Consider the following 14,311-nt stretch of genomic DNA (forward strand, 5'->3'; position numbering starts at 1 on the left):
CCCAATCGCTCTTCTCCTCTTCCTCTAAGTTGTTTTATCAAGAACCGTTATACCGAGCGGACGCTGAGGCAAACAATCCATCGTTTACCGTCGTCGGTAAGCCCGTCCCATGATCGACGAGGGACAACCCCCCCTCTCTCCACGCTAAGCAAAAAAAAGTCCACGCGAACTGATCAGGCCCACTGCCCCGGCTCTTCGCAGCTGGATTAGGCTCGGCTTGTCTACGATACATTCCTTCTTCGTCGTGACCCGGTCTCCTGATTCTGCCTACGTCGCTGTGCCACCGCTGTTCCTGGCCCGGCCGATTATCATTCCGAGACAGGAAATAGGGTACAATTTGCATCAAACGGATATTTCACGGTACAGGAACTGGGACAGACTGGGACAATAGCTGTTGTGACATTGCTTTTGTACCTATTCCCGTTGAGTGTTAATATATATGGCTAACTTGTTGTTGGAAGCGTAGAACGATACCTTGTCCGAGCCCCTTCGAAGCCGTCGCGTTGTATCTTACCCGCTCTCCTTCGCTCACGTCCGCCGCCACTTTGATCGGCTCTCAGGTCATGTACAGCAGGAGTAGACACATACCAGGCTACAGTGGCATCCGCTCTTTTACAGTCACCGAGACACCGATCGCTCCCGGGCCGGCCACGCAGAATAATTCAAAATGGTCAAGCTAGACGTGCGGAGAGACTACTACGCAGACTTGGGCCTCACGCCCAGTGCAGACGCCGAGGACATCAAGAAGCAGTTCAGGAAATTAGGTGAGGAGAATAAGATGGACAGTGGTAGAGTCGAGCGTGTCTGACGTTGGTTAGCTCTTAAATATCACCCGGACCGGAACCCGGGTAGGGAGGTGGAATCGAATGCAAAATTCCAGGCGATCCAGGCTGCTCACGAGATCCTGATCGATCCTCATCAGCGGTTGAGATATGATACGGACCGATTGCGAAACGGCTACTATGGACCTTCCAAGCCTAGTCCTGCTCGAAAGGACCCTAGTGCGGGCTACTCTGCCGCGAGACCGAATACAAAGGCGCCCTTCACTGAACGCCCCAAGTCGTTCCACCATGGGCCTTCTACAGGTGCGCAGCGTTACGCTAGCTATGCACGGGCTGCGCCGAAGCAGCCATGGGAGAAGATGCGCGATGAAACGCAAACTCGGGCGGATGCGTATCGTGGATTTCAAGAGATGAAGGGGAATGCTATGCCTGGATGGTCATCGTTCGACCCTCGTGGACGCACAAGCCAACCCGGTGCTGTACCCAGGCCGACCGGCTCAACGAACGGCTCATCCGCGAGACCAAAGTCCGCCTATGAGCATGTGTACACCGGCGCTAAACCCGCCGCCGCCGACTTCACGTCTCATGCCCAGTCTACAAAGAAGAAGCAAGGATTTGCTCCTAGAGCCGCAGGCGGTGACGAACCCATGGCCGCCAACACGGCGGCGTATAGAAACGCCTCCAGGGCCGAGCGTTTCGGCTTCGCCACGCCTCCAACTGCAAGGAAACCGACTGCTGATGTCCAAGAAAATGTGAGCACCCCCGAGTTCGAGAGGACGAGGAGTGCGTATGCTACTACCGGAGGTGAGAAGACTTTCTTCTCCAGTTCTATGCTTGGGCGCTCGGACAGTGCCCGGACCTCACCAAAGAACACCAATTCACGCCCTCGGACGAATCCACCGAGTCCGGATCCCAAGCAGAGCGGGCGGCATCGAAGCGCCAGCCCAAGTCTTAGGGCCGATGGAACCCGGAACTATGACTCCACGAGCTCTAGTGAACCCAGCAGCGAGGATGAGGATACATTCAAGCCCAAGGCGGTGCCAAAGAGTAGGCTTCGGCAGCAGCAGAAGTTTTCCAACTTCCATAAAACTAATGGATGGTTCTCTGGTGCTGGTAAGCTTTTTCCATTTCATGCTTCCAGTCATGCTAATGTTGACCTAGCGCACGATTCAGACTCTGCCAGCTCAGCGAGGAACAATTCCGACTCCCCGATATTCTCTAAAAAGGCTGATTTTTCCTTTGCAAAGGATTTCCCTCAGAGTGGGACTTTCAAGAGCAGCAGCCACGATGACTTACGAAAGTCTAGTCGCAGAACCCCGTTCGGCAACTCGCCGAGCGCAAACAATCGAGGGCGAGCATCGACACGAGATAGCTCACAGGGGGCCACCGCAGGCAGTACTCCGAAGCGCGAACCGTCCAATCCCGAACCCGCTCCGCAACCACAACCATTCTCGGAGAAAACCTTCTTGGCGAATGACTGGGCAGCGGCGTTCCAGTTCAAGAACATGTCGGATGCCCTACCGACTGCTGATACAACTCAAAGGCAACCAAACTCTCAGCGGACTCGGAGTCCTCGAAAACCAACCAGGCAGGGGACCAGGACACGGCCTCCTCCACAGCAACCCAGCGTCGCAACAGAGGCCGAGGAGGCTGAATCGACTGTCAATGTTAGCGGTCCGGCACCTGATGTTGACGGAGAGGCGATGGATCTTGATGATGAGTCGCCGGCCAAGACAGCTGGACCAGCAGCGGCGCCTCAGAAGCCAAACAGTGGCAAGGAGAAAATACCACCGTCGGCGTCGAAATCCTCTTCAAAACCAGGCAAGGACGCCAGCGGCTCGAATCTCAATTCCTTGAATTTGAAGAACCTGGGTGGTGTATTTCCCTTTACCTCCACAAATAGCGGCGGCCTCGATGATCTCAAAGATATTTCATCTACACTTCCATTCGAGTCGCGGGCCAAGGCACCAAAGACATCAAAGGGCGACATACACCCTCGAGAATTGGTCTGCCCTAATCCGCCTAAGCGTCCAGATCCCCCGGAGCCTATCCCGATGAGCGCTGGATCCAAAGAGTTGGCGGTCCCGCGCACAGCATTGGACCGATACATTGCCGAGATGAACACCTACGTTCGCGAATGGGGCGCCTTTGACGGCCGCATGGTTGGCCACTTCCTCTCCCGCCACAAGAGCAACCAAACTGAGATGGCACCCAATTGGCTCGGCGGAATTGGAGACTCGATCCGTCTCGGCCTCGGCGATGAAGACATGGAAAAGAACTCGGACGATGAAAGTGACGGTAATCTTGCAGGTGCGGGTATCCTTGGTTCCGCACCGCGGCGGGGCTTCACGTCGTATAAGAACGCACTCAAGCAGGATGAGAAGGTGATGAAGCATTGGGAGGTTGCGAGGGAGAGGCATCTGGATTGTATGCTGAAGTTTGGGCAGATGAGGGAGTGGGTGAGGAGCGGAGGGAAGATACTATAGTTCTCTACTTTAAACATTTGCATGGAATGGCGCTGGTAGGCTATACCTAGGGTTGTTTTTGGTGTATTATTATATCGGTTTTAGATGGTCAGCGGTATCATACAGGCTTGAGATCTACCTTGAATGAAGGAATCGAGGCTTACTTTCCTTCGCCCGAAGTTTGACCTTCCTGTAACATGTCTGGTCTTATAGCGAGGTTTTACTGTATACAACCTAGACGAGCCCTACCCCTAAGCCCTACCCAAGCGCCGAAACCGGATGCTGTTCCCAGCAGTGGCGGGGGCAGCGATTTGGCCCCTCCACCCCTCCGTGGGGGACGGCTCCTGCTGGCAATTACGTACAGTACCAGGTTTCAATCCTGCTAGCAAGTAAAATAGGCCCTATTACAGTATCAGTACATGAGTCACGGGCGAGGCGACGGTATATGTACCGTCATCCGCAAATCCCCTCCGTCCTTTTTCTGGCTTTTGGTCTTTGACGGTCGCGAAGGTTTCGCTGCTGCTCCAATCACTTTACAAGTGATTTACACTTCAATTCTATCCTAAATTGCCGGTCAATTGCTGTATGTCCCTATCCTTTCCGTCATCTGCCGTCTTTTCACCTGCCGAGGCTCTTTTGCCCGCCTCGTGGGATCTTGCGCTTGCATAACTGGGTTATCTTTTCCGAATCTGGCTGATCGCATTTTTCTTTTCTGCAGAGAACTCGTTCATTCGATAAAGCATAGACTTTGATATACTTGTTCATTATGGGTGTGACAATCGTTCTCGGAAGCCAGTGGGGCGATGAAGGTGGGTTAGACAGACGTGGCTACGTCAAGAGTACTGTGCAAGTACTGATTGAGAGCAGGAAAGGGAAAGATCACGGATATGCTGTCGCAAGAGGCGACGCTCTGCTGCCGTGCTGCGGGTGGTCACAGTAAGTGTTACTATCGCATACAGTCGTTCTATACGCGCGGCGATAGCATTCTAATTCGAGACAGACGCCGGCCACACCATTGTCCACGGAAACGTGACTTACGACTTCCACATCCTCCCCTCCGGACTTGTTTCAGATAAGTGCATCAACCTCATCGGTGCCGGAACCGTTGTGCATGTTCCTAGTTTCTTCAAGGAACTTGCGGCGCTTGAGACGAAGGGCCTCAAGGGCGCCGCGGCCCGTGCTTTCATCTCGGATCGCGCCCACGTCTGCTTCGACCTGCACTCTGTTGTTGATGGCCTTGAAGAGAAGGGTCTCGGCGGTAGGAAGGTTGGAACTACCGGCAAGGGAATTGGACCTTGCTACAGTGACAAGGCTTCAAGAAGGGGTGTGCGTGTTGGAGAGATCTTGGACGAGGAGCTCTTTGAGCGGAAACTCAGGACTCTGCACACCGGTTACACGGCGCGGTTCGGACAGCTGGACTACGACGTCGAGGAGGAGATTGCGCGGTTCAAGGAGTATCGAAAGCTACTCGTCCCGCACATTGTCGACCAACTTGCCTTCTTTAACAAGCACAAGGACTCGCCCAACACCCTGGTCGAAGGCGCAAACGCCCTCCTCCTCGACCTGGACCACGGCACTTACCCTTTCGTGACATCCTCCTCCACCGGCCTCGGCGGCGCCGTCCAGGCCCTCCACCTCAACCCCACCAGTATCAAATCCATCATCGGTGTCGTGAAAGCCTACACCACCCGCGTCGGCTCCGGTCCCTTCCCCAGCGAACAACTCAACGCAGACGGCGAGAAACTGCAAAAGGTTGGCCGGGAATTCGGCGTCACCACCGGCCGCAAGCGTCGGTGCGGCTGGTTTGACCTTGTCCTCCTCCGCTACTCCCAATCCATCAACCACTACACCGCGCTCAATCTCACCAAGCTCGACATTCTCGACGACTTTGACGAGATCAAGGTTGCCGTTGCTTACACCCTCCCCGACGGCACCCGTCTGACGGACACCATCCCCGCCGACGCGGAGGTCCTCAACAAGGTCGACGTCGAGTACGTTACCCTGCCCGGCTGGAAGAGCAACACCATGGGCGCGAAGAAGTACGAAGACCTCCCCGAGAACGCCCGCAACTACGTCGAGTACATTGAGCGCGAGCTCGGCGGCGTTCCTGTGAAGTGGATCGGAACAGGTCCCGCTCGTGACGACATGATCTGCCGTGAGATCTAGGCTACTAACATACCCAACTACCTCTCAGACGGAAGAAAATAACGAATAACCGGATCAAAAGCGGTGGAATAGAGTTTTTCCCTAGAGGAACCCGTCCAGTTAAGCTACGCGGTGTGCTTTATATTAGATTCTCTGTGCAGTTCTTTGATTGATGCTTGTCTTCGACTTTTCAATAAACAGTGTACAAATTTCGGGTTCTTTTCATTCCTTGCGTTAGGGTCGTTTATGTTGTAGACTGCGATTGATACCTTTAGAATCAATGGTGAAATAGGGCAATTGAGATTTAAAACACAGATAACTGAGAGAATCAATAAAAATTATAACACAGTGAAAGAAAATCCTGTCTATTATACATAAACACATCTGCAACGTTGATGGTATAATCAGCTTAGTTAAATCCGTATCCAAACACCCTTTCAGACAAAGTAGGCAATATCAAGACACCGAGTAACGGAGGCCCGGCGGAGTCAAGTCAAGACAGTGGACAAACAAAGCGAAGACGAGAGGTTGAGTTGAGTAGGTTCCTTATAACGCCGCCCAATGCATTTTAAGCTGTAGGTATGTCGTCAAGGTGCGTGGGGTGAATGATTAAAGCCAGGGATACTGTTTTCTAGTCCAACATGTAAACCTGAAAGGATGAAGGCCTGCTTCGTTTAAGCCCACTCATCCCTGCGGTTGTCGAGCCACCTGTTGACATTCTGGTGTGGGGGGCCACGACGTTGGTCACGACGGCCACCAAAGTCATCACGACGGCCACCATAGTCATCACGACGGCCGCCAAAGTCATCACGACCGGAGCGACGGTTTTTGAAATCATTATCACGGAAGGTACGGCGGCTGTCGAATGAGCGGCGGCGGTCATTGTACTTGTCGTAGCCCCGCTCGTTATCCTGCCTGTTTCCGTAGGATGTCCTTGACTGTCGAATGTTGAATCCGTCTGCTTTGTCGAGGCCTGTCTGCTCAGCCATGCGGCGAGAGATGGGCGGCGCTTCTCGGAGGCCGTAACCGTGGATGGCGAGGTTGGTGATGGCCTCGCGTAGGACGCCTTTGTTACGGAAAGTGCCGGCTATGTTGCTCAGTTGGGCGGTGCATGTCTCCGACTTGGTTGAGCGGCTGACTTGGGCTAAGCCAGACTTCAGCTGTTCAAGTGTTTCGGTAGCTTCGGGGGTGGTCTCCAGGCTCTTCGTCAGATCAAGGGTGGAGAGGGTGAAAGTATCGCGGTCGACCTCGATGGGGATACCCTTGAGCTGTTGCCTTAGGGTACTCATTTGTTGATTGTGGATCAAGACCCAACCTTCACCCGTCTTACCGGCGCGAGCCGTTCGACCAAGACGGTGGATGTAGTCCTCGCGTGTCTTGGGGACACCGATTTGGATGACATGGGTGACATTGGGGAAATCCATGCCACGGGCGGTGACGTCGGTGGAGAAGAGGATACCGGATTGGCACTTGCGGAACGAGTTGGCGACTCGCGTCCTCTGAGCCTGTGTCAGGCGCGAATGGATCTCGCCGAGGAAAAGTTTACCAAGAGGATGTCCACTTGTCGTGTCGGCCGGGTCAACAAGCAACTGATCGAACGCCTCAAAGGTAACGTTTGTCTCTCTGGTGGATCCAAAGTACACAATAGCTTTGAATGTGCCTTGTGGATCGTAATTCTTCTTAACCAACTCCAACAGAGTTGGCATGACGTTCTCAAGACCTTGGAGGACTACCGCCTTTTGTGGAACCGACATATGTGTGGGGGTTTCATCATCGCGAACGCACTTGATGAACTCAAAGTCACGCTTCATAGTGTTACGAACCATACCCATGACCTCAGGGGCCACAGTGGCGGAGAACAAGAGCGTTTGACGATCGACCTCTGTCGGGTCCGGAAGCTGCTGTTGAATCTCCATGATTTCGGGTCCGAATCCATCGTCGAGCAAGCGGTCGGCTTCATCTAGGACAAAGGTATTCAACTTTGGTGCTTTTACGCCGCTGGTGGGATCAGTCAGTAGATCCTTGAGTCGGCCGGGCGTTGCGACAAGGATATGGCAACCCTCCCGTTTAAGTTGGTGCAGCGCGGCGCGTTTCTGTGTACCGCCCACAGCAATCTGTACTTGCAGACCGGACTGGCCAACCATGCGCTTGGCTTCCACTGCGATCTGTTCAGCCAATTCGCGTGTCGGTGAAACAATGATGCATCGAATATCAATCGGGGCAATCCTCCGGCCGTTACGGTAACTCGTCTTAAGAAGACTGCGGTCGCCGAGGAGCTTCTCCATAACGGGGATGAGGAAAGCAACGGTCTTTCCGGTGCCGGTTTTGGCCTGTGCCAACCTAAATTTTTCAAGGTTAGCTGTTATTCAGGAAAGAGTTGGACAAACTAACACGTCTACGCCCTTTACCGAAACAGGGATAGTTCTGCGCTGAACTTCGGTCATGGTTTCCAATTTCATATGCTGCGTGAGATTTTGGACTAGTTTGGCTGGGAGAATGTTCCTGTCTCCCAACTCCTGGAACCGAGTCGGTAGCTCTTCTGGAGCAACATCCTGGGCGCCATTCTCTTCGACAGCGTTCACCTGAGCCGAGAATCGGAATTGTGACGAGTGAAAAAGCGACTTCGATGTATATGAAGGCCCAGAAATTGATGAATATAGTGACTGAAGGCGTTGCGGAGTTGATCTTGCTGTCAACGTCCGGGGATAGGATCGCACAGCATGGCTCACAGCTGAGCGACGAAAGGCACCCAACATGGCTGCGAAGATTAAAGAAGATATAATGTACTTTTCTCAGGTTATTGAACGCGAAAGAGCACAGAATAACAGAAAAATAAAAAAAGGGGATGAAAGTGGCTGATGGCGAAGGGAGAGGAAAAAAAACTGGCCCTTATCTCTGGAAAATATCAAAACCGGCAAAAAAGTCGCTGACTGGAAGGCGGCGAGATTGGTGCAACCATGATTGGCTGAACGACCTAGATGTTTTTATCCATCGCTGCTGACCTGGACCGTCTGATGCCGCTTACTGGAGAACAGTACAAATTGTTGAGGATTATTCTGGACCTGTTCTTGATCTTCCATTTCCACTTTGCCTGCTGTTGTGCCAGGGAGGAGTACCAAGTACGGAGCACGGGAAAGAAAATTCTGCCTCAGGCAACATAACCTGCTCCGCCCCTTCAAAGGCACTGAAATACTCCGTATGCCGAATCTATTGCTGAAATAATAGCCTCGCCTTTTCTTCCTTGCAGACTTCCAAACCTGAACGGTCTGATATTTCAATGGTCAACAGGCACGCCGCTCCCGTGTGGTGTAAATATTCTGTATCTTCATATCCACGAGCCTTGAGGCTGGAGGCGGTCGATTCAACGGACTTGAACTTCTAAACAAGGCTCCCTGACCGACAGGTTTGGCTTTGAAATAAAATGGACAGTTGACCTCACACGCGTCGGAGCAATCCTCTTGTTGTTATGAACGTCTTCTCTCCTTCCAGCAATATCTCCGAGCTCAGATGGAGCCCATCCTCGGCTCTTCGGCCAAGGCGAAAGCATCACCAACGATGGGCCATGGCCTGTTGGTCAATCAGCGCATATCTTGGTTGATGTTGCGCCACAGTGCCGCTTCCGGGTCCAACTCAGGTATAACCACCGACTGAGATCTGCTGTGCCTCCTCGAGAACGTTCTCTAAAGTGGAATCGTGCTTTATAATCTACGGCCATATTTTGGTTCTGCCCCGCTTCGCTGTCGAGCATGCCTCGGAGCTTATAAAAGTAAGTCGAAGGTAGGTAGCTATCCTGATATCATCTTCTTTTCTCCATTCTTCCAACCACATATCATCATGGCCACCAACAAAGCTCTCATCTTCAAGAAAATCCCCGATGGATACCCTGTTCCTGGTGAACACCTAGGTCTCGAACCTGCTGCATATGACGCGAACGCCGCTGCCCCTGCAGACGGCGTTTTCCTGCAGTCACTCTACACCAGTTTCGACCCCTACATGCGTGGCCGCATGCGTAGCGCAGAGATCAAATCTTACGCACCTCCCTTCTACCTCAACCAGCCTATCGAAAGCGCGACCATCGCCAAGGTCGTCCGCTCCAACAATGCTTCCTACAAGGAGGGTGACCTCGTCATTGGACGCCTCCCAATCCAGGAGTATATCGCCGTAGAGAAGGACGAACTGTCTTCCCGCATTCGTCACCTCGAGAACCCTCTGGGCATTGAAGACATTCGTGTCTTTTTGGGTGCACTGGGCATGCCTGGTCTGACGGCCTACTCATCACTCTACGAGATTGGACAGCCCAAGAAGGGAGAGACCATCTTTGTTTCTGCTGCCAGCGGTGCCGTTGGCCAGCTCGTTGGCCAGCTCGCCAAGCACGAAGGTCTCAAGGTTATTGGCAGTGTGGGATCGGACGAGAAGCTCAACTACATCATCAACGACCTTGGTTTCGATGGAGGATTCAACTACAAGAAGGAGAAGCCTGCAGATGCTTTGGCTCGCCTGGCTCCCAACGGTATCGACATTTACTACGAGAACGTCGGAGGTGAGCACCTGGAAGCTGCACTGGGCGCGATCAACAACTTTGGCCGCGTGGTTGTTTGCGGCATGATTTCGCAGTACAACTCTGCACCATATCCCATCAAGAACATTAGTTATGTGCTCACCAAGCGCCTGACTATGCGCGGATTCATTGTCGGTGATGCTGGCATGGGCGACAAGTATACAAAGGAGCACCAGGAGAATGTGCAGAAGTGGATCAAGGATGGCTCGTTCAAGACTCTCATCCACGAGACGGAGGGTATCGACAACGCGGCCGAAGGGCTGGTCGGTATCTTCTACGGAAAGAACTTGGGCAAGGCTGTCCTGAAGTTTTAATGCGATATGACATCATGACGGCGCATCTTGCTTTTGTCGAAATAAAACAATCTTTAGTATCTGAAGAATGATATCAAAACTTAATCTGAGCACAATAGCCTCGAAGAAGGGATGAACTTACCGTATGGTTTAGATTGCTACAATACAACCATGGCAACCGTGTGAACGGAGTTCCCTTCCAAACGGAACAAGCTCAAATGTTTATTCATATGGCCTGCAACGAGATATATTGGTACCTGATTGCTTCATGAGACACATACACAGGTTACCCGATTCCTGCCTGATGCTGGACAGTCGGATAAGTAGACCATGATTTATGGACTTGAGCCGAATAGACATGGACACTCCCGAGTTTTCAAAGACCCTCTTATACAGGGTAAAAGAATATGCTTGACAACTATCAATAAAACCATGACCCTTAGGCTTATCGGCGGGTAATGGGCAGAATCCAATATCTTAGGGTCCTAGACTCAATGGCCTTGTATGAAGATGGGTAGTCTCTGGAACTTGGATTTGCCGGGGAGTCGGTTAATTCCGGCTGAGCGGAGATATAAACTGACCAATCATGCGCCGTGCTTATGCATCCAAGCCAACTCCCGAGGCCTTAGCCGGAACGACTTCACGACTTTGAATTGGCATCTACAGCTTCTGTTTTTGGTGCGCGAACTGCAGCTAGAAGCTTTCCTTTCCTTCGTAAAACCAAAATAATCACAATGGCTTCTCTCATGCGCCAGTCTTGCCTTTCGGCTTTCCGCGCGCCGTTGGCGACCAGGAACGCCGTCGGCGTCTCGCAGGTCGTGGCCTTCCACGCCTCCGCGAAGAAGCAGATTCTGCCTCCTCAGCCTCGTGAGTGGACCAATATATTGCTTTGACGGATTCGCGAGAGGATACTGTGGTGTCCTTGGCCGGGGCCAGGCGAGATACCCTTGTTGAGATTGATGCTAACAATTCGTTATAGAGACCATCCAGGGAACAAGTACGTTGAACCTCCGGATCCCCATTCGGGATTACAGTACACAATTGTACATAGGAGGGGCTCCTTGATACGAGAGAAAATGCGCCAATGACGGCAAGGACGATATGCGCACGACATTAGGACATTGGGGGTTTCGAGATACTAACCATTTCTACGCAGTGAACGACCCGGCTCCCATCCCTAAACCTCACCCCTCGCACGGTAGCTACCACTGGACCTTTGAGAGGTGCGTCCGAACCATGCCACATCGCGACAGTTATCGAGGAATCTTGCTGATGTCGCTAATAGATTGGTCTGTGTTGGCCTGATCCCTCTCACTATCGCTCCTTTCGCTGCCGGTTCCCTCAACCCTGTCACGGACGCTGTCCTTTGCTCGATGCTTGTTCTGCACTCGCACGTTGGATTCCAGTATGTGTCCGGTTCTCGTAATTTCCACTGCGGAATTCTAACGGCTCTATAGGGCTTCCATCATCGACTACTTCCCTGCGCGCCGTGTCCCCAAGACCGCCTCGCTGCTGAACTGGCTTCTCCGCGGCTTCACCCTTACTACCGCCGTCGGTCTGTACGAGCTCGAGACGAACGATGTTGGTCTGACGGAGACCATCAAGCGGGTCTGGAAGGCGTGAACGGGGCATATTTTGATTTTCTTCTTTTTACCCTTTTCTTTTTTCCCCCATTTTTTAGCAGAATTGTTTTCTATTTACGTTAGGCGTCTGCCTCTGTATATTTGCTTTTATCAGTAGGCCAACTCGGGATAGACCCGGTTCTACTGTGGATAAAATGTGACTGTTCCGGATAATTCCTTCATATACAACCCTCTGGGTATCTCCAATAACAGCGCCCACCGATTATAACCGAGCAATGTTTATTCCTCGTCCTCCTCTTCATCCTCCGCGTCAGAGCCAAGTCGCTCATCATCGTCCGCCCTAGCCAAAACCGTTTTAATAACCTTCAACGTAGTCTTCAACGGCAACCCGATGACGTTATCGGCACTCCCTTCGATCCCCTCGACCAAGATACTTCCCAGCCCCTGCATCCCGTAGCCTCCAGCTTTATCGACGCCCTCCCTCGTCCGCACATACGCTAGTATGACCTCGTCCGTAACGTCTGCGTCAAACCTCACCTCCGTCTCCTCGATCGCCGTCTCAATCGCGTACCCGGGATCCCGCGCACTACTCAGTGGCGCCATGGCCACGATCGCCGTGAAAACTTTATGGACCCTGGCATCCCTTAGACTCTTGAGCATGGCGATATGGTGCGCCTCCGAGCGCGGCTTCTCCAAGATCGCGCCGGATAGCGGCTCCACGACAATTGTGTCTGCGGCCAGGATGAGCGCCGGCTCGCCCTTCTCCTCGTTCAAGATCTCGCGAGCGTACACATCCTGGGCCTTCTGGGTTGCTGTCGCCATGACATATTCTATTGGCTGCGTATGCGGGAAATCCTCCGCAAAATCTGAGGGGATTATTTCAATATGGGGGAGTCCCAAGAAGGCGATTATTTGGCGCCGGCGAGGAGACTGCGAGGCGAGAATCACGCGCTTCGTTCGGAGTGTCTGGAGGAAGGGCAAGGCAAAAGGAGGAGGCGGTGGTAGACGCTTTGGTGTTTGTTGCGCTGTTTCGTATGAGGGCGGAAGGTCGGAGGGAATCCCGGACAGGAGGGGTTCTTTCTTGTCTGTCATCCTGGCTCCAATGTCCTTTTTTTCTGCGGTTTTTGGAATTGGATGGAATGAGCGAGGTAGGTGACAATTGCTTCGTCGTAGAAAGTCGACGTGGGGTAGATAGTTGCCCTGTTCCTAGATCTACTCCGTACTCGTTTAGGTAATGGGCGGTGAAGCTTGGCACGTATATACACTATGTTGGCAGGACAGGAATATTTTCCGTAGAAATGCGCAGTGGATGGACTAGGCTATCTACGAAGCGGCTATAGCACTCGAGTATAGTCACTTGGTAGTGTAGGACTCGGGGGTGACATGTGCTACATGACGATGTGCTCTATCGGCGTACGGAGTACTTTGGCATAGATTGATAAGACCGAGCTAGGCACTTTAGCCCATGGTCACACAAATTCATATATAAGTATTTGCTAGACTTGAATGTCGTTGGTGGTATCTCGAAAAGAACAGCAGCGCGCACACTTGATGTGATCAGTTAAGGTCTTCGGCATTCCCAAACGCCAAAACATTACAGAGTAGCCCTTGAGAAACCAATCTTCATCGAGCATGCGCAAAAGGCAACCTCCTATATTATGCAAGTCAAGGAGAAATACTGCGGCGGAGGATATGTGTCCTCTCGCAACCTGCCTACCCCGGCACAGGTAGGGTACAAGCCCCTCCGCCTGTATTCGTTAATGATAAAGCCGCATTACACCGTGTATGCAGCACCTCGTGGTTCCAACAGTTATATGTGTCGTTATTCGTGAAAGGTTGAGAAGATGCAAAGCTTGACCTGGACGCCGACGGGGCCTCGGTACCCATGTGCGGAGAGGATAAGTGACCTATGATCGCAAGTTTTCGGGGATGTTCCCGCCTCTGCGCTCGATCTCTGCGATGAGCTTCTTCCGCTCCTCAATCTGCTCATGGATAAAGTCGACAGTCTTCTTCAGAACAACGCTCTCGCTCCGCCCTTGGCCCTCCAGACCCGGAACAAGCTCTGTAAGTCGGTCGAATCCCTCGCGTATCGCTGCGCGTCGCTTCTGCTCCGAGGCAATATGGTTGTTCTTCTTTTCCTGCTCCGTCAATCGGGGCTTGTCCCTCTCGCTGGTGCCTCCCTGCCGGGACGAGTTGGTGGGTGTAGATGAAGAGCGGTCGTGTCGGTCCTCTGCATTCGTGGACGCGCTGGCTGTGATGGGGGAATATGATGGCTCGGAAGAGCTTGCGAGGATAGGAGGAGGTTGCGCGGATGGCATGTTGTAGGCCTGGGCTTTCTCAAAGAGCCAGGGGTTGGAGCGAGTGTAGCAAAAGAGGGGCGGGTTTGGCTCTCATGTGACGGTAAGTGTGACCGGCAAAGACACAGCAACGGTAGAGATAGGACGCGGATAGCTGGATATTTATATACGAGTAGAGGTAGCGGGTA

At 52.6% G+C, this 14,311-nt stretch overlaps 7 protein-coding genes across 7 annotated transcripts; 4 read left to right on the plus strand and 3 right to left on the minus strand.

The window, feature by feature from the left end:
• Positions 1 to 667: 667 nt before the first annotated feature.
• Positions 668 to 3,268, plus strand: DSM5745_01942 (DnaJ domain protein; the record flags this gene model as incomplete). Its single annotated transcript, XM_026743958.1, has 3 exons — positions 668 to 764; positions 819 to 1,895; positions 1,944 to 3,268. 3 exons carry the CDS (start codon positions 668 to 670, stop codon positions 3,266 to 3,268), a joined length of 2,499 nt encoding a protein of 832 aa, XP_026607121.1.
• Positions 3,269 to 4,013: 745 nt separating this feature from the next.
• adB (adenylosuccinate synthase ADE12) lies at positions 4,014 to 5,413 on the plus strand (the record flags this gene model as incomplete). The annotated part of the gene is made up of 3 exons (XM_026743959.1): positions 4,014 to 4,056; positions 4,115 to 4,183; positions 4,248 to 5,413. 3 exons carry the CDS (start codon positions 4,014 to 4,016, stop codon positions 5,411 to 5,413), a joined length of 1,278 nt encoding a protein of 425 aa, XP_026607122.1.
• A 653-nt stretch (positions 5,414 to 6,066) lies between these two features.
• On the minus strand, positions 6,067 to 8,148 carry DSM5745_01944 (DEAD/DEAH box helicase; the record flags this gene model as incomplete). Its single annotated transcript, XM_026743960.1, has 2 exons — positions 6,067 to 7,732; positions 7,784 to 8,148. 2 exons carry the CDS (start codon positions 8,146 to 8,148, stop codon positions 6,067 to 6,069), a joined length of 2,031 nt encoding a protein of 676 aa, XP_026607123.1.
• A 1,078-nt stretch (positions 8,149 to 9,226) lies between these two features.
• Positions 9,227 to 10,264, plus strand: DSM5745_01945 (MDR family NADP-dependent oxidoreductase; the record flags this gene model as incomplete). The annotated part of the gene is made up of 1 exon (XM_026743961.1): positions 9,227 to 10,264. One exon carries the CDS (start codon positions 9,227 to 9,229, stop codon positions 10,262 to 10,264), a length of 1,038 nt encoding a protein of 345 aa, XP_026607124.1.
• A 713-nt stretch (positions 10,265 to 10,977) lies between these two features.
• On the plus strand, positions 10,978 to 11,866 carry DSM5745_01946 (CybS family protein; the record flags this gene model as incomplete). Its single annotated transcript, XM_026743962.1, has 5 exons — positions 10,978 to 11,110; positions 11,223 to 11,240; positions 11,400 to 11,466; positions 11,529 to 11,648; positions 11,701 to 11,866. The coding sequence occupies 5 exons, from the start codon at positions 10,978 to 10,980 to the stop codon at positions 11,864 to 11,866; spliced, it is 504 nt and encodes a 167-aa protein (XP_026607125.1).
• A 239-nt stretch (positions 11,867 to 12,105) lies between these two features.
• DSM5745_01947 (nucleotide diphosphatase) lies at positions 12,106 to 12,918 on the minus strand (the record flags this gene model as incomplete). The annotated part of the gene is made up of 1 exon (XM_026743963.1): positions 12,106 to 12,918. The coding sequence occupies one exon, from the start codon at positions 12,916 to 12,918 to the stop codon at positions 12,106 to 12,108; it is 813 nt and encodes a 270-aa protein (XP_026607126.1).
• Positions 12,919 to 13,733: 815 nt separating this feature from the next.
• DSM5745_01948 (putative bHLH transcription factor) lies at positions 13,734 to 14,144 on the minus strand (the record flags this gene model as incomplete). Its single annotated transcript, XM_026743964.1, has 1 exon — positions 13,734 to 14,144. One exon carries the CDS (start codon positions 14,142 to 14,144, stop codon positions 13,734 to 13,736), a length of 411 nt encoding a protein of 136 aa, XP_026607127.1.
• Between the last annotated feature and the right edge of the window lie 167 nt (positions 14,145 to 14,311).

This window comes from Aspergillus mulundensis, assembly GCF_003369625.1.
Source record: "Aspergillus mulundensis strain DSM 5745 chromosome Unknown scaffold_1, whole genome shotgun sequence".
Taxonomy (NCBI): Eukaryota; Fungi; Ascomycota; class Eurotiomycetes; order Eurotiales; family Aspergillaceae; genus Aspergillus; species Aspergillus mulundensis.